At 44.0% G+C, this 20084-nt stretch overlaps 1 protein-coding gene across 1 annotated transcript in view; it reads right to left on the bottom strand.

Annotated features, from left to right (window-relative positions):
* Nucleotides 1–20084, bottom strand: part of LOC147884768 (uncharacterized) — a 145493-nt gene that overhangs the window by 77459 nt on the left and 47950 nt on the right. Inside the window, exons 8-12 of the mRNA XM_087397848.1 lie at nucleotides 3550–3675; nucleotides 3328–3429; nucleotides 2698–2781; nucleotides 2442–2579; nucleotides 2052–2231 (exon numbers count right to left, since the gene is read on the bottom strand). Coding sequence (XP_087253974.1) covers nucleotides 2052–2231; nucleotides 2442–2579; nucleotides 2698–2781; nucleotides 3328–3429; nucleotides 3550–3675 — 630 coding nt within the window. The remainder of the gene's footprint in view (nucleotides 1–2051; nucleotides 2232–2441; nucleotides 2580–2697; nucleotides 2782–3327; nucleotides 3430–3549; nucleotides 3676–20084) is intronic.

Raw genomic sequence — 20084 nt, 5'->3', positions numbered from 1 at the left:
AGGGGGAACTAGCAGACTATGATGAAGAGGTCTTCACATGGAGATCGTCAGATCCAAATCCATAAGAACCTAGCATGAGCATCTCGTCTCTCGATGGAGACCGTCCAAGTAAAAGTGATGACCGGTAGAGTACTGCCACCCCTCCTGACCTCGAACTCTTCCTATCTCTCGGTTCTCATCCTGATACAATGTCTCCCACGTGTACCCACTTACTATAGGCAAAGGTCGCTTTGGACTCTGATGCGTCTCTATGTAAAAGCTATGTCTCGACCTGTATAGGATTCGAGAAATTCCATGAGCTGACCATAAAGTGTCGTTGCAATTCCAAACACAAAGTCAGGGTCTCAGTGCTCTGAATCTCAGACCCCGACCCCTATGTAGGGGGGCCACCAGAAAAGCTTCCGCCTATGCCCTATGTATGGAATTGTAGAGTGCGGTACCCAATTGGATGAAACTGTCATCTGTCACTCATGTACGAGGTGCAACGATCGTTTGCCCAAGTAAAACAATTGGAGAAGCGGATCCGTGAGATTTTCCAATCACTCCAAAATCCTTGTCTGTTGATGCCATGGCTCCTCCACATCTTGGGCTCAAGACAGTCCACCAAAACAAGGGTGTGGAGGTCAATGCAAGAGAAAGTGTGGAGTTGGATCCTCAACATGGTGTGTGACAGTCATACTTGAGACATGTACAAACACCATCCCTAGAAAATCCATTGGCATGGTACATGGTAATGAGAAAATGCCTAAAGCTGACCCCTACAGGCTCATCTGTATAAGATCCAGGAAATCTGCCTCTGTTGTGGTTTTGCCTCATAAAGCATTCCTTGAGAAAAAATGGATAAAGGCAACGAAAACTAAGAGAATTTGAAAATGTCTAGAAACACTGAAGTTGAAAATGGCTTAAAAATCAAGTTATAGGGTCGACTTGGTCTCCTAATATGATGAGACTTGCAATTCAAAGATGAAGATCTCCTCTGCAACAAAAGGCTGCAAACTGACGCAGCATGAATGACTGGGTTAAAATTAGAGCTGCCTAGGACATTTTTTGAAGCACGAGCGAGACAATAAACTTGGTGCTGATATCCCTTGAAGGAAGCCGAATGTAAAAAAGAGTGCGAATAAAGTAATGATTGTATTGCAAGAGCCACAAAAGTAAAATGAACTCAATTTGGGCAGAGATTATTTTCACTCTTAGGAGTCAGTGGGAGCGGTGTATAGGCACCTCTTTGGCAGCTCGTGGGAGACTTATATCCTTCATGAGGACATGGGACTGCTCTTTATTTTTTCACTTGACCCCTTTTGGGATGTCGTGGCATTTTAGACCACCTCCATGGCTTTTTTGTCACATTGTTGAGGCTAGGGATAGAGTACTTTCTCTCCCACCTGTTCTATGATTTGTTTTGAATGGAATATATCACTCTTATTTCTTTTTTTTTTTTTTAATAAATGAACTGAATAAAGTGCAAGCAAGCTTATGTACTTATTCTAAAAGATATGATCTGGCACACCAAACATCAGGAATAGCTTAGGCATATATGATAACTTTGCTTAACTGATCACATCCCCCCAAAAAAGATATTTGATTTAAAATCTAATCTACATGAAAGTAAGGCCACACTGGTGAAATCCTAATGTAAATTGTCTCAAACTCATTTTGACTCGTACTCTCCAGAGGCATTGGTCCCCTCATGCAAAACTAGGTAAATATGAAATTTTATTTCCTTTCTCACAACATCCACCTGGTTCAAGTTGCTGCAGCTTTGCGGGTGCAAAATTGTGCTGTTTTTTCTGTTTCCTCAAGGGTGGACTCATTATTGTGCCATTCTGTCCTTTATAAAAAGTATCTACTTCTTGCCTTCAAAGTAAAATAAAAGGTACCGATTCAAAGCCTGTTTGATCTGTTCAAGATAATCTTCCCAACCTACGTGAAGCATTGCCTTCTCTCCAGCCAGCGTTGGATCTCACATGCAACCTTTTTAGATACATAATCCTTTTTAGATGCATTAATTTCAGCTTGTTCATGGGATAATATTAGGAGGCCACACTTACAGCAACTTTCTCACGGACATGCCAAAGTTGCTCCTTGTCTCTATAGGCAAGTCTCTCGTACCTTTCCAGAGTGGTTTCTTGTAAAAGGCTCTGACCTTGAGACTGCTTCAAAATAAGAGCAGAATTACCAATATCTGGACGAAATGTCAGACCACGAGGTGTTCCATGATCCTTTGACCTCTGCATTTTGATCACATTTTTGAAAAGAATATGCTCAAAATATGTTCTGAACTGAAGAAATAATTTTCAGTGTAAATACGAACGTTTTCCAGGCAGAGAACAGCTGCACGTTTCAGAATGTCATACGTATGTCCAAGAAGACCATGAGCTACCAAAAATTTGGGTTAAATTATAACATGTAGCATACTGTTCACGTAAACAGACCAATACCTTTCTATCTTCAACAGTCTGTAGGTATTGCTGCTGCCTTTCTAAAAAGCCAACTGGACAACCTCCAAAGTGCCTTGATGATGCAATAATGTAGTCTGTGTTTTTGTTGATTTCTGGAGCGAAAGTGCTCTTTCTTTTCTACAAACATTGATAGATAAACCTTATGGACAGTATATTGCATCATTACAAGAACATCAATTCAATCCTGGGAAAAAAAGTCAAGTATTTTTTTTCTCATAGTGAAGTCATCTTGCACCTCTGGCTCAAGTTTGCAGTCCAGATGAACTGAGGGTTGCATTGTTGTTAAGCGTTCAGCTACATGAATTGTTTCCAGCCCTTTCTGCAGATAAGAGTTGTATTGAAATACACATATTTATCATGTTTGTGAGTCGCTAATTTCTCAGTTCTTGTTCATAACTTCAAAGAGGCTTTTGAGCTTTAAGATATGCCTGGCAGGAATGGATATTCCACTTGGGTGCATTCCCAAAAGTGAGCTAGAGAAAAATAGGTAGCAGGAAACATAATGATTCAAAAGCAGGGAGAGAAAATAGGAGGCCCAAAATGATTATATACAAAGCCAAAACCAAAACATAAGACTTACAGAGAAAAATGACATTTCGGTTGGACATTGTATTCACTGCACTTGTGATTATTGTTTAAGGCACAATAACTTTCTTATAAAATTTCAAAGAGTCTCCACTGATTGAGATTTTTGCTCTAATGTTATGATAAGCACATTACATGCAAATGTCAGATCAGCAATGGAGCTCTATACATATGAAGTACAGACTAAGGATTGGTGATTAATTTGAAGGATCAGGGCACTGTCTTCCTGAATGTCCTTGCAGAGGAAAAGTGAAGCAAGTTTGCAAAATCATATGTAGACCTGTTTGCAGAGTTGTATTGATTTCTGATTTATCTCTGGTTTGAATGTAAGCCCAATATCCTTCTGCAACTGTGCATTGGTTATTTTTTCAACTTTCTGTCTCTATGAACACCAAAATAATGCACCCACCAAAGAAAAAATAAAAAATATTAGCCAGATTAACAAAATGAAAAACTCCTAAAAGAACAATGTATCAAATATACTGTGGACTTGAAATGATACCTGAAGCTCTTGAAACCTTTTCTGAATAGGTTGGTAGGTTATCTTATCAAAGAATTGGGATCGCCAATTTATTCTCGGCCAAAAGGAGCAATTATCAAGTTCTTCTTTCTCATAAGCTTTCCTCGCCTGTTAAAATGAGATGGATTTGTAACTTTCAAACTTGCTAGCTTTCCATATCAGGATAACAGTGAAATAATGAGGAGAACAAGAGTTATGGAAATATAGATGCCTGTAAAGAGAAAGGAATAGGTAGACCTAAATATCAGCTTTGCTACATCGTTTTGCTCAACAAAAAAGACTTTAATGGTATGATTTTGAGGAAATGCTCTTTGTAGAGAGCAATTTTTGTTGCATGTGGCACAAGGGGGATACCCATGTCCTATGGGTATATACTTGCCATAGATCGTCCCCAATAGCCTGATGAATCTCTTGCTGTATCAAGCACAAGAAGGGATCATCTAGTGGATATGATTTAAAGCAATAGACGGTCGATAGACATGCCTATTATCCCTCAGCTGCAAGCTGCATAGATGACGAGAGAGTCGGCCATGGTAATCTCTGTTGCCCTGCATATGTCCATCTGAATTGTTTGATGCAGTCTATATCCGTAATGAGCCAGAAGGAGGAATCTATGTGTGCAGGGATCAGTGATTGACGAACATCTGCAGCAAGCATCAATTGCCTAGCTCCTTTAGGACAACCATCATCGATGAAGGTCACGATCCATTGCGCCTTAGCCTGCAATTCCTTGGTCCCTCTCTCTCTTTGCATACAGAGTTCATGGAGTCTCTATCGCCCAAAATCCTTCAGCTAGCAGACAACGATACACAGCTATGCCTTAAGCTGTGCTAATCCATAGACCATAACCAACTACGTACAAACCCAACGGAAGACACTTCCAGCAATAGCCCTGCTGCCTTCGTTTCTCACGGAGAGACTAGCTCACATTTATAGCATCACACGCACAGCCACGTAGCTTCCTCAATCAGATAAAAATAGAGCCCTTCCATATGATCTCAGCCAGACCACGATTCTCTGTATCAGCTCAAGTGCAAACAACAACTGTCCTACCTACGCAGTAGCTATGCTCAGCCAACGAACAACAGCTCGTAATCTCTGGAGATCCCCAGCGCCTAGGTCTTCTCAGCACACACACCCTCTTTCATCTACGAGAGCCCCTCTTCAGGACTCTCCAGTAGCTCACATAGTGGCGACGCCTGCACCGCTACGTACGCCCACGACCAATTGCCTTGTCGCCTCCCTTAGCTACTTCTCAACCAACCCGTCGGCTACCACCTCTGGCAATTCCTCACCACCTCGAGCTCACGCCCTCCCTGCCTCCTTGCGCAAACCTTGACCTCCTTTGTAGCTTCCGGTGTAGGCCTTCTCTCCCAAGCTTCCCTCCAACGAACCTCTAGTCTGCTCATGTCTTGGCCACTCTTGGTTGTTGTCCACTCGCTCACAAGCTCTGCTCGACGAGAAGCTGCCCTACCAAGGCCCCTACTCCATCACGTATCTTCTCGGCCTCCCTTTCTACCATGCAGCCCCCCCCTTCATTTTCCGTCGTTCAGCCTTCTCTTCTTGGATCCCCCACTTGCATCGTAGATTCTTCCAGCGTAAAACCGAATCAGCTCCCAGCCACCATCTCCACATAGCTCCAGCTCACAACCTAGAAGCTCCCCTTCATCCATCACGTAGCCACCTTTGCATGAGCACGATGCCTTCCCAATCAGTCCAGCCACCTCAGCCTAATTTGCCACCTCATCAGTGACATTTTACCACTCTCAAGACATTTCTCCCAAATCACATTAACTGCACATTTTGGACCTTGAGTCACACGATTCCCACACATATTAGCATGCACATTAAAGCTTGGATGCAACCCCGTACACAGATATGAAAAGCCCTTTGACATGGACACCATAACATATCAAATTCTTGTAACATGCAAGTGCACCTTGACTGAAGAAAATATAAAAAAACCCTTCATGACTTGACTTTACATAACCCTAAAAACATTTTGCTTGACCACACACTGGACACCCTTGCTCTGGAAGTCTGGTACAACCACATTGCATTTCATCATTTCCCATGAAGTCCCTGCAAAACATACTTTATTGTCTCAAAAAAAACTATACATCAGTCCATCATGCTTGTGAAAGAAAAATCCACAAATGCCAAAAGCCCACACCTACCCTAGATGTGTACAACTATGTGCCTACCCATAGCTATATACAGTGCTCAAAAACTTGATACAGGTTTTATCCTATCACTGGCTGGTCGGACGAAGGAGTCGAAGAGAAGAGCCTTGGTTCGAGGGTCTTGGAAGTGGGAGTGAAAGCACTGTCTCTCTAGTCGAGCCAGTGAATTGATAAAGCCCAAGATGAGTCATGTCTCTCATAGAAGACCTGGGGCCCCGAAAGAGAGAGCCAAGCAACTGAGCCCTAAGTCATGAAGAAGGGGCGACGAATAAAGGTACTGAGAATCTTGGCTGTCCCCTTCCAAATTATCCTGGCCTGCATCTTTTTTTGGACGCAATGTTTCCAAAATCACTCCACAACCGCTCGAGAGGTGAAGAGCTACCACCTTGGTTGTGTATGCAGATGGCCACATGTTGTAACAATGGAGCATCTCTCCCATAGTCCTCGTACCGACGAACAAAGGAAATATTGAACTTGTCATTCCGTGCATCCTCCAAGCCAAACAGCCCCTCTTTCACGATTGCATACCACAGTGAGCTTGATGCCATGAAGGATCAGTATGCAAATGATGCTGACATTGCAGGGATTTCTGATCAGTTGGCTGAGGGCCAAAGACATAAGCACTATATTGTTAAGGATGGTTTTTTGATGATGTATGGCAGACTTTGCGTCACAAAGGCTAAAAGTTTTAACAGAGAGTCATCCCTCACCATATGTAGGACACGCATTGATGCCACAGTAAAACCAGTGGAGCATTTCTTCTATTAGCCAGCTTTGAGGAAAGATGTTGAGGCATATGTGAAAGCATGCATCACTCGTCAAAAAGTGAAATATAACAGGCAAAAGGTGCTTGGATAGCTACATCCACTACCTATTCTAGATAGGCCTTGGCAGAGTATTGCCATGGATTTTGTGTTTGATCTTCCTCGGACTCCAACTGGACATGATGGGATCTGGAAAATCATATGCAGATTCAGCAAGCAAGAAGATTATAACGGATCAGATGGCAAAAATATTTGTGCACAATATTTTCAAGTATCATGGAATGCCTCAATCCATTGTCAGTGATAGGGATCCGTGTATGACCAGCCTTTTCTGAAGAGGTCTCTTTGAAAACATGGGCACTACGCTGAATTTTTCATCCTCTTTCCAATAGACAATCAGAAGAGGCAAATTCTATTGTTTTTTATCTTCTAAAATGCAATGTCTCAGAGCATAAGGCAAAGTGGGAATAGTTTTTGCATTGTAGTTTGCATACAACAACACAGTGCATTCTTCCACAAGAAAAGCACCCTTTGAAATCGTGGAATGTGGAAGAAAGGTACCTCCCATTTTGCACACGAATGAAAAGATCTTTGAAGCAGATCGATGTGTGAAAAGTTTGGATGCAGCTTATAAGAAGATTAAAGAAGACCTCCAGAAAAGCTAGAACAAGCATAAGTGAGCAGCCATACCTATTTCTGCCACGGCACCTGTACAATGAGTGTACCAGGCACTCCACAAAGGTGATGCATTGATATATGGATGGACTTACATGCTGTCCTCGACCTTCTCATCATTGCCTGTTGTATATTGCAGATGATGCACATTCTAGTATGGGCTATTCATGCCTATTTCATTGTTGTTTATTTGCTGTAAATTTCAGCAGCAACCTAGATAGTTTGTTGTCTCAAGAGGGGGTTATGGCATGGGGACGCGATTTCCATGTGCAAATAAACCTGTGGATAGCAAAAACCTCTAAGATTTGATGTTAGAAGTGGGTCCAATCCCTAGGTGCACCTACTAGGCCCAAGTGTAGGGCCAAGATTTGATGTTACAAGTGGGTCCAATCCCTAGGTGCACCTACTAGGCCCAAGTGTAGGGCCAAGACAAGGAAAAGAGGGCTCAAAAAGTTGGGCCCCAGGGAAGGCATAAGTGTGTCCTTGGTGAGTGGGTTAGAGGCTTTAATGAGCCATGTGGCAGCCATTTGTTTACATGTGATGGCATGTGTTAATTTCTCTTTCTATCTTGGACTTTGAGGCTGCTCATGTGACGTACAGGATTCCTCTCTTCCCCGTGGTCATCCGTACAGATCGGGTTGCATGCATTTCGAGGTTGGTTGGACGTATTCCAAAGTTGTACAGCTGTTTGCATGCATAAAAAGCGAGGGTCAAAAAGCGAGTAGGCCTAAAGAACCGAGCGGCAAAAAGTCAGTGAGACCCATCCAACAAATGCTTAATGTCAACAAATCCATTTAGTTTTACAAAACCACAACACCAACCTATTAAAGTAGTGAATATATATCCAATCCACACTGGGCTAAATTGAAGCCAATCACCCTCCAATAGTCTATTATGTAATTCAAAAAAGATCCAAAATAGATGCTCTTTGTGGTGGAGAGTTGTTGGAGACCCGTCTAAGAAAGGCTTAATGTGTTTTACAAAACCTCAACACCACCTGGTTGAAATAGTCAATACATATCCATTCCATTCTTGGCAATACCCTCCAACAGAAGATCAAAAAAGAATCCGAAAGAGGAGAATCTTGATGGAAGACAATGATGGTGATGGAGGTGATATTGATGGGAATGCCTACTGGATAAATTGGCACGCATTTCTAGACTAATTGATGGTGGCTGTGCGGCCTATTTGCATGCATCCCAAGGTATTTGGCTGAACGTACAGATTAGCCTCATGCACCCTAAGGCTATTTTTTTGATCGTGCATACTTGCTGCTCGCATTCCAAGGCGCATTAATTGGATGTACGAGCTATACGGATCCCCTTCTCTTGCCCGTGATCATCTCTACACGTGATCCCCTTCTCCTACACGTGATCGTGCAGACTTGCTGCTCGCATTCCAAGGCGCATTAATTGGCTGTATGAGCTGTATAGATCCCCTTCTCCTGCCCGTGATCATCTCTACACCAACTACTGCTCTTTTCTCTCACTCTCTAAGCTGCCCATGTCTCCTGCTGCCTCTTGCTTGGTGGATCTGTTGCCGTCTAGAGGTGTTCTAGCTCAAAATAGAGCACCTAAGAGCTGGTTTGATGCCATGTGGAGCTGGTTTGAGCTCATTTGCTACTGTTCCTTCATTTTCTCATGATTGAATGTCTTTTGTGCACTGCTGGGGGCATAGACAAAGGATACATGTGAGGCCAGAGCTCGTCCCTCTTCCGTGTACAGTGGTTACCATCATTCTGACCTTCATTTGAATTCCATTTGTCATTTTTGAAGCTTTGGTGTTCGAAGTTCTCTCTTGGCCATTTAGGTTGTGGATGGACACCTGGACATAAAGGGTGTCACAGCTTGCTTTTGTTTGTGTACATCATTTCTCTCAGCAGTTTGGTTATGCAGATCCTCCTTCATAGCATGTTTTGTCTGCAAGAAATTTGCTTCTGCAGCATGTTTCTCCTATTATCTCCAATACTCAGGCTTTGGAATTGGAGGAACCTTTTACTGAAAGGGAATCGTCAGATGCAATCAAATCCTGTGGTAGATGGAAATCTCCAGGATGCGATGGTCTTACAGTTGAGTTTTTTTAAGAATATTGGCCTCTTTTGAAGCATACTTTGCTGCATATGGTGAATTCTGCTTGGCAAAATCAGAAAATGCCAGACACATGGAAGAGAGGTCTTGTTATACTCCCTCCAAAAAGGCAACTCTGTGAATCTTTGGCTGATTGGAGACCTATCACGCTTATGCCAGTTATTTACAAATTTACTACCAAAATGATTGTTGATCAGATAAAAGGCTATTTGCATGATGTGTTGCATCCTGCGCAATATGGTTTTGTTCCTTGTAGGCATATCACAGACAACATTGCTAATGCCTATGTTGGAATAGAATATGCCAAATATATGCAACAGGATGTTTTGCTATTGCAAGTTGATATTGCCAAAGCTTTTGATACTGTTCAGTGGGACTTTATTCCACAGACAATGCAAGCCTTGGGATTTGGCACAAAAATGCAGCAAGTTATCAATTGGCTATATCAAGATAGTAAAGCTGCCTGCATACTTTGAGGGGATATTTCTACAACCTGGACTCTTGGTTGTTCTGTTCGGCAAGGTTGTCCCCTCAATGCTTTACTATTTGCCATAGCGACTCATCCAATGCTTCAATACATGGACCACCTTTTAAACAATGGCATGTTGCATGGATTGGAAATTCCTGGCAGCCGTGCATGATTGCTCAAGCATATGCTGATGATTCTTTCTTTACCCCAAAAAATACTCAGAGCGATCTCTCCTTGATTATGCAGGCTCTTTCCACATATGGCTTAGCTACTGGTTTTCATGTGAATTTTCAGAAATCCAAGCTATTGCCGTTGCATGCTTGTCATGTGCACGGATTGGTATCTGACGTGTACTAGGTACACAGAACTAGCTCAGGTTAGCCTCGGGAGGCTTAGAGCTAGGCATGCTTGATTCTCGGATTGAGTGGCAAGGGTACGAACTATTTATAGGTCTTCGCTATTTTTGGCGCCGGGGCCCGAGTCTATAAAAGAGAGGCCCATGGGGTTCAGTTCTCAGTGTGCAGTTGGGAGCAAGTCTCGTTCCCAGATGCTAGGTCTGATCCTCGATTGAGTCGCGGACGCGCGCCTGCATCTTAGCGTAGCCCAAGGCCCAGTGACAAATCCAGGGCTTCACAGTGCCACCTGGTGGTATGGGACACCAGGCTCGTTTGGATCTGATTGGGAGTTCGTGCTAGTAGCTCAGCTCGTGGCTTGGAGGGGACATCTTCTGATTCGGGATCACATCCCGTAGATGTCATGGTTGGGTGGTGAGCAGCCTGCTCAGATCTGATGTTGTGTGTGGTTGTTTTGCAGATCAGGGGTTTCAGGAGTGCTGGGATGTGTCAGTTGGTATCAGAGCCAACTCCTGAGGTAGGAACTTCTGGTGCGAGAACTTTTGACGAGTTTTTCCTCCAGGTATGCCCTAAATTTCGAAATCTGTTGCTGCGTTTTTTGCTGGATACTTGGGATAGGAGGGGTGGAGAGATATCTGAGAAAAGGAAGAAGAAAAGGAGGGAGAGAAATCGAGATCCCTGAAAGGGCCTGTGAGAGAAGGCTGTAGGAACTGGAGAGAGAGCAGAAAGGTAGGAGAGAGGGGCGAAAAAAGCTACAAGGGTGGCGTAGAAGTGGCGCCTAGGACAGTACGGTACAGGCTGGGTGCAAAGAGAGGCTCGTCGGGCGGCGAACAGGCTGCGCAGAAGGCTGTGTACAGCCTGCGCATTGGGCTGCGTGCAGCCTGCGCAGAGGGTGCTTTTTTTTCGAAAAATCACCCCCTCCAAAGCTAGGGGAGCTTAGCCTTTTTTGGAAGCAGAGCTTCCAAATAAGGCTGCCCTGCTCCCTATATAGGTGGGGGCCAGGGTACCAGCCTACCCACAAGCCCAGCCTAGTGTTTCGAAGCAGTGCCTCGAACTGTGCGCCAGCCTGCATCAGCCGTACTTGCCTGCGTCAGCTCTACCTCTGCACCGTACAGCCTACAGCGGCCGTACACGGCCGTACACTGCCAGCGCCAGCCTGCGTCAACCATCGTACGGCTCTGCATCAGCACCATACAGATCTGTACGGAACACCCTGCGCCAGCCTACGCCACAGCCAGCGCCATCTGTACGGATCCCGCTGCAGCGAGCCCTGCGTCAGCACCCCCTGCTCCGAGACGATACCCGCAGACTATACGGACACCGTACAGTCCACGTCAGCATCTGTACGGCCTGCGTAAGCGGCCGTACAGCCACGTCAGCAGACCGTACAGCCACTTCAGTAGCACGTGCATCCGGTTGCGGGTTCGGAGAGGTCTCGGGATTCGTGGGCTTCGCCAGGTTCCAGCATCTCCTTCCGTCGGCATCTTTCGGGACGGTTTTCCTCTGCTCCATTCTCCTTTGTGCTTCGTTTCAGTCAGTTATTTCTCTCAGTTCGTATTCAAATCAGATTTCAGCCATGTCTAATGCTCCAAATCCCGAGTTCACCATGGGAGAGCAGGACTTTGATTACACTCCTGTGGGAGAGGAGGATCAGGGTCTCTATGACGACCTGATAACCAAAAAGGCCTTCAGTGAATTTACGACTGCCCTGGATGGCAAATTCGAGCAGGTCAATGCTAATCAATCGGGGTTGACACAGCAACTCCAGGGGATACAAGCAACTCTCACCCTTCTGGCTAGCACTGTGCAGGCACTCACGCATGTGGATGCCATGGCTTCAGTGCTAGGCCCGAATATAACTCCAGACCCTTTTTCGGGCAACCAAAAGTCGAGAACAAAGGAGGTAGTTGACACTTGGTTACACAAGTGGCAGGTACACTTCCAATTCCACCCCTATCCAGATGAGAAAAAGATCCAGCTTGCAGCAGGGTTTATGTCAGGTAAAGCCTTGCTATGGTGGAAGGAACTCCAGCCTAAGCCAGATACTTGGACAGATTTTGAGGGGATCTTCAGGAAGGAGTTCCTAAAGAAGGAGGATGATTACGATATCGTTCGCAAGCTCAAAGCCCTCGATATGTCAAAATTAAACTTGACCTTTGAAGTTTATCTTCAAAGATTTCGGGATTTGCAAACCAGGGCCACTAAGATGGATCCAGTGACCTTGTTAGGTTTCTTCGTGGATGGTTTGCCAGACTCCTACAAGTTGCAGATAAAGAACAACAAGTGCACAACGTTGCAGGAGGCCATGACTTATGCGCGCATATATGATGATACCATGGCCGGTACCAAAGCAACCACAGTTACCGACACGAGTGGAAAGAACAAACGCAAGTTCTTTCAGCATACGACTGGTATTGCGGAGACGAAGTCTACGGACAATGCCTCCAAGAAAAGCTTAACTCCAGCAAAGAATGGTAAAGCCCGTTTCCTTCGCACTCTGAGGCTCAAGAAAGAAGGGCGATGCTTCTATTGCGAGGAGCGGGGCCACACAAAGAATGAGTGTTCTAAGCGGAAGAACCAAAAGTTGGTGCTAGAATCGAAGCTCCAGGCGGGTCCACGTACCGCAGCCAAGGGAGCGAACCAAGTCGCGATGACAGGTATTTCAATAAATGTCATTACCTACCCACTCTTTTGTAATTGTACTTTCAATACTTCGTTGTTTGGTTCCCATGATCTTTTCCGAGTTTATGGAGAAGTTAGGGACCAACAGGTTCACATTCTCTTTGATCCGGGCAGCTCTCACAATTTTCTTAAATACAAATTTGTGCAGAAGATGGGGCTGTCCACAGTACCTAGCGACCACACCTATGAGGTGCAGCTTCCAGCTGGGAAGCAGTTTTGGGATCGCAAGGTTGAAGCGCTTCCTATCCGGATTCAAGCCTACACGGGAGCTCTTACATGTTATGTTATGCATCTGGAGCATGTAGACTTGTTGATCGGGATAGAGTGGTTTAAAACCCACAATATTCAGATCAGATGGACGGAGCATACGCTTTCTTTTGTAGATAAGGACACCCAATTTTGTATTCAGTGTGATAAAATTTCCTCTTCTCAGGGGCCTATTGTATCTGCGATGCAGCTTCGGAATATATTAAACAATTCTCATTATGATGTCTATCAGTGTTTTGATTCCACTTTCTTCATTTGTTGTTTCTGTAATTAACAAGAATGAATTAAGTGTGTTTGAACACCGTGAATTGAGAATGCTGTTAGATAATTTTAAGGACATATTCCCAGCTCAACTGCCGGAAGGTTTACCTCCAGAACGGGCAGTAGATCATCGCATAGACTTAGTCCCAGGGGCTCAACCTATCAGTGTACCACCTTATAGGATGAGCCAGGTAGAGGAGGATGAGTTAGCTATCCAGCTTCAGGATTACCTGAATATGGGCTATATCCGCCCAAGTAAATCACCTTGGGGTGCACCTGTCCTCTTAAGAAAGAAGAAGGATTCTTCCTGGAGAATGTGTATAGATTATAAACAATTAAATAAAGTCACAATTAAGAACCGCTATCCTTTACCTCGTTCCGATGATTTGATAGACCGTTTGGCCGGAGCGAAGTATTTCACTAAGATTGATTTGCGTACGGGTTATCACCAAATCCGTATCTATGCTAAACACATAGATAGGACCGCATTCCGGACTAGGTATGGTCATTACGAGTTCCTCGTATTACCTTTTGGTTTGACCAATGCTCCTGCTACTTTTCAGCAGATGATGAATGATTTGTTCAGGGATTTTCTGGGCAAATTTGTTGTAGTGTTCTTAGATGATATCTTGGTATATAGTAAAACCCTTGAGGATCACATAGGACACCTTCGGGTTGTCTTAGTTGTTCTAAGACAGCATAAGCTCTATGCCAAGATGAGTAAATGTGACTTCTTTATGAAGGAGATCATTTACTTAGGACACAAGATTTCTTCTGAAGGTATTAGCATTGATCTGAATCGTATCCAGAAGGTTTTAGAATGGCCTATCCCTCAGACTGTGAAACAACTTCGTTCTTTCCTAGGATTTACGGTATTTCTTCGGAAGTCAGTGCGTGATTATTCACGTTCACGGCACCCTTGACCAACATATTGAAAGGTCGTGGACGCAGGTCTACTCAGCCGATCCCTTGGAATGATGCAATGAACAAGGCTTTTGAAACCTTGAAGTTTTCTATCAAGGAAGCACCCGTTCTTGCATTACCCGATCCTACCCGGCCTTATGTTTTAGAGGCCGATGCGATGATTATGCGATTGGGGCAGCTCTATTCCAAGAGGGCAGACCTGTAGCTTTCGAGAGTAAGAAGCTAGACGACACTCAATATCGTTGGCCCACACTCGAGAAGGAACTTTATGCTGTAGTGTATGCTCTTAAGGTTTGGCGACACTACTTGTATGGTTCAAAGTTCCTTGTATTGACTGATCACCAGTCAATTAAGTATGTGTGTGATGGATCAGAATTGAGAGGAAGGAAAGCTAGATGGGCAGAATTAATGCAGGATTTTGATTTTGAAATACGTTATCGTAAGGGTTCGTTGAATAGTGTGGCGGATGCCTTAAGTCGAGTTAAGTTTATAAATGCTTTGTCATTTACGGAAATATCCTCAGACCTATTTCAATCCTTGAGAGGGCTATACGCAACTGATAGTCATTTCAGTTCTTATTGGCAGAGAGTCCAGGATGGGAGCTCCATGGTCAACCAGGACTCAGGGATTGTGCCACCTACGGTACAGGCGGCGGGAGGTCAGTGGATGATTAGGAACGGCTTGCTGTTCCGGAATGAAAAGATTTGTGTGCCTGATGTTTTGGACCTTAAATCCAAGATTCTCTCGGAGTGTCATGATGCTCCTAGTGCTGGACATCCGGGTATACATAGAACTCTGTCTCTTGTGAAGCATACCTTTTATTGGCCTAAGATGCGTGCATTTATTGAGAATTATGTAGTAGGTTGCCGGGTTTGTCAGGTTACTAAGGCCGAACGCCTTAGAAGCGCGGGCTTATTACAGCCTTTACAGATTCCAGGTAATAAATGGGAAAGTATTTCCATGGATTTTATTACTGGTTTGCCTCGAACGCGCAAGGGTCATGACTCTATTTGGGTCATAGTCGACCGTTTGACAAAAATGGCTAGGTTCTTACCTACTAGTACAACTATTTCAGCTGTTCAGTTGGCTCACGAGTTTGTGGACCACTTGTTCAAGCTGTATGGTTTGCCATCTGACATAGTCAGTGATAGGGACTCAAAGTTTACAAGTAACTTCTGGACACTTGTATTTGAGAAGTTGGAAACTACTCTAAGTATGAGTTCCTCGGATCATGCACAATCCGATGGCAGTACAAAAAAGGTCAACCAGTTGGTTGAAGACATGCTTCGGGCATATGTATCTAAGAGACAGTCTTCATGGGAAGATTATCTACCTATGATTGAATTTGCTTACAACAGTGCAAAGCATTCTAGTACAGGTTACAGTCCTTTTATGCTTATGTACGGGTTTCAACCTAAATCACCAGTTATGGTTGGATTAAAAGGGATTCAAAATGATGCTGCTAAGAACTTCTTGCAAGACATGCAGGAAATGTTGCAGTTTGCCAAGGAGTCTATTAGAAGTGCCCAAGATCGGGACAGATTTTATGCTAATAGACATCGTTCACCCAGAGAGTTCTCTGAAGGAACGATGGTATATTTGCGAATTCCTAAGAAATCCAAGAGCCTAAGTACTGGTTTGGTTCCGAAATTATCCCCCAGATACTGTGGTCCTTTCAAGGTCATTAAAAGAATTGGATCAGTTGCGTATCGACTAGAATTGCCTCCTGATGTTAAAGTATATCCAATCTTTCATGTCAGTAGACTGAAAGAAGTCTTGGGTGCAGATGATCAACTTGTTTCTCCTTATGAGATTATAGAAGTTACAGAATTGACTTTTATTCCTCACGAACCTGAGTGTATTCTTGAATTTCGTGAACGACAGATTCATAATCGTACTATCACGAAATACAAGATCAAGTGGAAGGATCGTGTTGAGGAGGATGCAACATGGGAGATATTACAAAACCTCCAAAGAACATTTCTAGATTTCTTAGCGAACTCAGGAGTGAGTTCTTAGAGGAGGGGGAGTATGTCATGTGCACGGATTGGTATCTGACGTGTACTAGGTACACAGAACTAGCTCAGGTTATCTTGGGGAGGCTTAGAGCTAGGCAGGCTTGATTCTCGGGTTGAGTGGCAAGGGTACGAACTATTTATAGGTCTTCGCTATTTTTGGCGCCGGGGCCCGAGTCTATAAAAGAGGCCCAGGGGGTTCAGTTCTCAGTGTGCAGTTGGGAGCAAGTCTCGTTCCCAGGTGCTAGGTCTGATCCTGGATTGAGTCGCGGACGCGCGCCTGCATCTTAGCGTAGCCCAAGGCCCAGTGATAGATCCAGGGCTTCACAGCGCCACCTGGTGGTATGGGACACCAGGCTGGTTTGGATCTGATTGGGAGTTCGTGCTAGTAGCTCAGCTCGTGGCTCGGAGGGGACATCTTCTGATTCGGGATCACATCCCGTAGATGTCATGGTTGGGTGGTGAGCAGCCTGCTCAGATCTGATGTTGTGTGTGGTTGTTTTGCAGATCAGGGGTTTTAGGAGTGCTGGGATGTGTCAATGCTAAAGACTGGCATAGTCTTTTGTGGCCTGGGGAAAAAACTGATTGGGTGCTCACAAAGTTGAGGGAAAAACTTGAATATTGGAAGCTTGCAACTTGGCCATTACATGCTCGTTTGCGAATAACGCAATCCATTTTGATAACATACATACAATTCTATCTGCCCTTGATTATGTTTACTAAGGCAGACCTGGTTTCCTTTATGTCTACTATCATGGAGATTTTCTGGCGTGAAAAGTCTCAAATTACTCTCTATGCATTGTCTCTGTTCTCCAAAGATGCACGGGGGTTTGAACATACTCAATATTCAAGTGCATATACTTGCTCACAGGGGCAAAATGATGTTGCAGTTTATCCAAGGGGATCAGCCTTGGGCTTTCATGATCCGCTCTCTTTTGTTGCATATGGATACTTCTGCTTTTGGGCATTGGCAGCCTACATAGTGGGATTTTCTATTTGGCTCTATTCAAGGCAAGATCAGAGGCTGCCCTTTTGTCTCTCGTTTGCTTCTTGATTGGAAGCATATTTTATCCCACTTCGAATGGAATGGCAGGGATTCTTTGTTGGGAAATTCCTTGAAGGCTGAGAATATTTATTGGTCCAACATTCCACCCTCCTTTGGCTATACAAGACCCTAGGCGTTCTTATTTTATATCTTTCAAAGGTATTGCTTCTGTGGTGGATATACTTCAGGATGATGGCACTCTTTTATCTTTTTCTGCAGCTGCTAGCAAGTATGGTTTGGGAGCTCATTATCGTCCTTTATGGCACAAAATCTCAGAAATGCTTCAACCTTTCTTGCCGGTACCTTGTTTGGAACTTCAGGATAGACTTGAGGATTGGACTCTCCATTCTTCCTCTTTGTCAGCTCGTCGTTTGAAGCTGTCACATATCACAATGCTTCTCTATATAAAGTGTTGTTACCTCCGTCTTGGGTTTCTGACAGAGCCAATTTTGTTTGGCATATGGATTGCCCATCAAAGTAGTGGAGAAAGCGGCTGCATCTCCTTTGGCATTATAAAGTCCCTCTTCGGCAACAGCTTTTCCTCTAGCGAGTCCTACTTGGCATTTTTCCATCTGGGCAGTTACTCGCGCATAGACATATTGCCCCGGCTGTTTGCCACCCGATGTCTACATTCTGCTGAATCTGTGCCTCACATTTTCTGGCACTATCCACATACTTGTGATTTCCTCGCTCTCATTCGTCAGGGGCTTCGAGTGAGATTTCCTACTCTTACTTTTAGCAGGTTCTTCTGGTTATTTGGTTTTCATTCGGCTAGACAAGGTTTTGATTTATTTTTTGTTTGGGTGCGCTACTAGGCACTTTGGACTCTATGGATGGACAGAAATTATAGAGTCTTTGGTGATCCTACTTTTCCATCATTTTATGATTTCTTTAAGACTCATTTGATTGATCACGATGTATATATGGCTTATACTGAGATTTTCGGTTGACTAGTAGTTACTCCGTTGTTGGAGTACCTATGAATGTAATTATTTCACAGCAATAAAATATTTCTTCTCACAAAAAAAAAGTGTGCCTAGATTGGTGGCAGAGGGAAAGTGTTGTGGATTTCTTCCTGCCTTGAGGTCACTTGTGCAGTTTGGGATTTGTGTTGTTGCATTGTCGCCCCGAGAGGTTGGACATTGGATTGTGGGACTGCCAAACCCTCTAAAGCAAGCTGGATGGCTTATAGAATGCACAGTCAGCTTTTCGTTAGACACAGATACTAGGAAATGCCTTAGCCTTGGCAGTTGGGTGCTAGTGGCTGCTTGGAATTGAATGCCTACTGAAGCTAGGAATTGGCTTGGACAGTGGATTTGCCAATGAAGCAAAGTGCAAGGGTGAGCCCTTGTTGTAAAAGAAAATTCCATTGACCGAAGCAATAGATAAATACTGAAAGGGGCGCCAAAGCATTTGGGGCCAATCTGCATCTCTTGTATATGGTTTATCGGCAGGGGCACTCTAGTCTTCCTTTTAGTGTTTTTACAGTTTGTTTCTCACTGCTATTTAACTAATGGAAGTGGCTGGAAATGATGCATTGTGGCTGTGATTAGTGTGGATATCAAGTTAGTTATGGTTTACTGCCCTTTTCTTGCTAGAGGCCTCTATCTCTGATGAAAATCATATACGCAGAAATAGAAGACTTTATTGATGATACAACTGAAACATTTAATACAATAGGAATGGTTTCTCCTTTTCTTTTGGCAATGATCTTGTGCAGCAATTCGCTCATTTTTCAGAGAGCATCAGGAGGAAGCTCCTTTTTTGGAGTTCAGTAAAGCTAGACCTTGCGTCCAAGGTGTTGCTTGTTAACCAGGTTTTGCTAGCCATAGCCTGGTTTGTTTGCTCTTGTTGGTGCCACTCTAGAGACTGCATTGCTCAGCTCAAGAGACCTATCAAGGAAATTTTTATGAAGTGGACTTGATGGTTCAACAGATGCTATATTCCTAGTGGCTTGGGAGACGTTGACTCTCCGTATCCTGGAGAAGGATCTTAATATTGTAAATCTTCAGTTGCAATGCAAGGCCTTGCTTTGGAAGATTGTTGTGAGGGGACTTATGCATGGGCAAGAGCCATGGAAATATTTTTCACTCAATGCATACAGTCCTATACGCCTTCTTCGGGTGAAGATTGGTTGGGTAGTACTAGATAGATTTTCACTTCAAACCATCTTAGTTCTCCTTCCTCCCCTCCTATGGCTGCTACTTTGGAGGCTTGGACCAGCTTCAAGAGTACTCTTTGGAGAGTTCCCCCTCCCTCTCTAGAAGAGATTGATAGGTAGTCGATCAGGTGGAGTGACAATATATTTGATGAGCATGGCAGACCACTGGGAACTTCTCATTATATGTAGTGGTCCATGTGGAAGAGGGGCCCTGCTTCCTCCGTGGGATCCTAGAAAGCTTTCAAAAAGCTTCCGGAGGATCGTAAAATGCATTTAGTAAGTCATTTCAGAGGAAGTGCAGGGAGGATTCAGCAGATTGATGTAGCCATTCTAGTGGATTCGATGGAGATGGATCATATACCTATTTTGTGTTCTACTTGGTTGGGAGCTTTTACACGTTTGGGCATTCTACTTCAGGTTATTGTTTTACGATGCTCGCACAAGGATGCCTTGGTTTTTGATGTCCAAGTGGAGGCAGGTCGTCTAGATCTTCAAACGACTCTCTACTAGAGATTGCTTTTTATGCTATCATATTCATTGGCTTTGTGGAGAATGGCTCGGATTCTGAGTGGCATCTAGACACTGACCCACTTCTCTTGGACTTGGGTTCATGGAGATTTTGGCTTTATGG

The sequence above is a fragment of the Dipteris shenzhenensis genome, chromosome 26, assembly GCF_047967505.1.
Source record: "Dipteris shenzhenensis isolate YYH24624 ecotype China chromosome 26, Dip_SZ_1.0, whole genome shotgun sequence".
Lineage (NCBI taxonomy): Eukaryota > Viridiplantae > Streptophyta > Polypodiopsida > Gleicheniales > Dipteridaceae > Dipteris > Dipteris shenzhenensis.
Note: the sequence above shows the minus strand (reverse complement) of the source record. Positions and strands in the feature narration are given on the sequence as shown.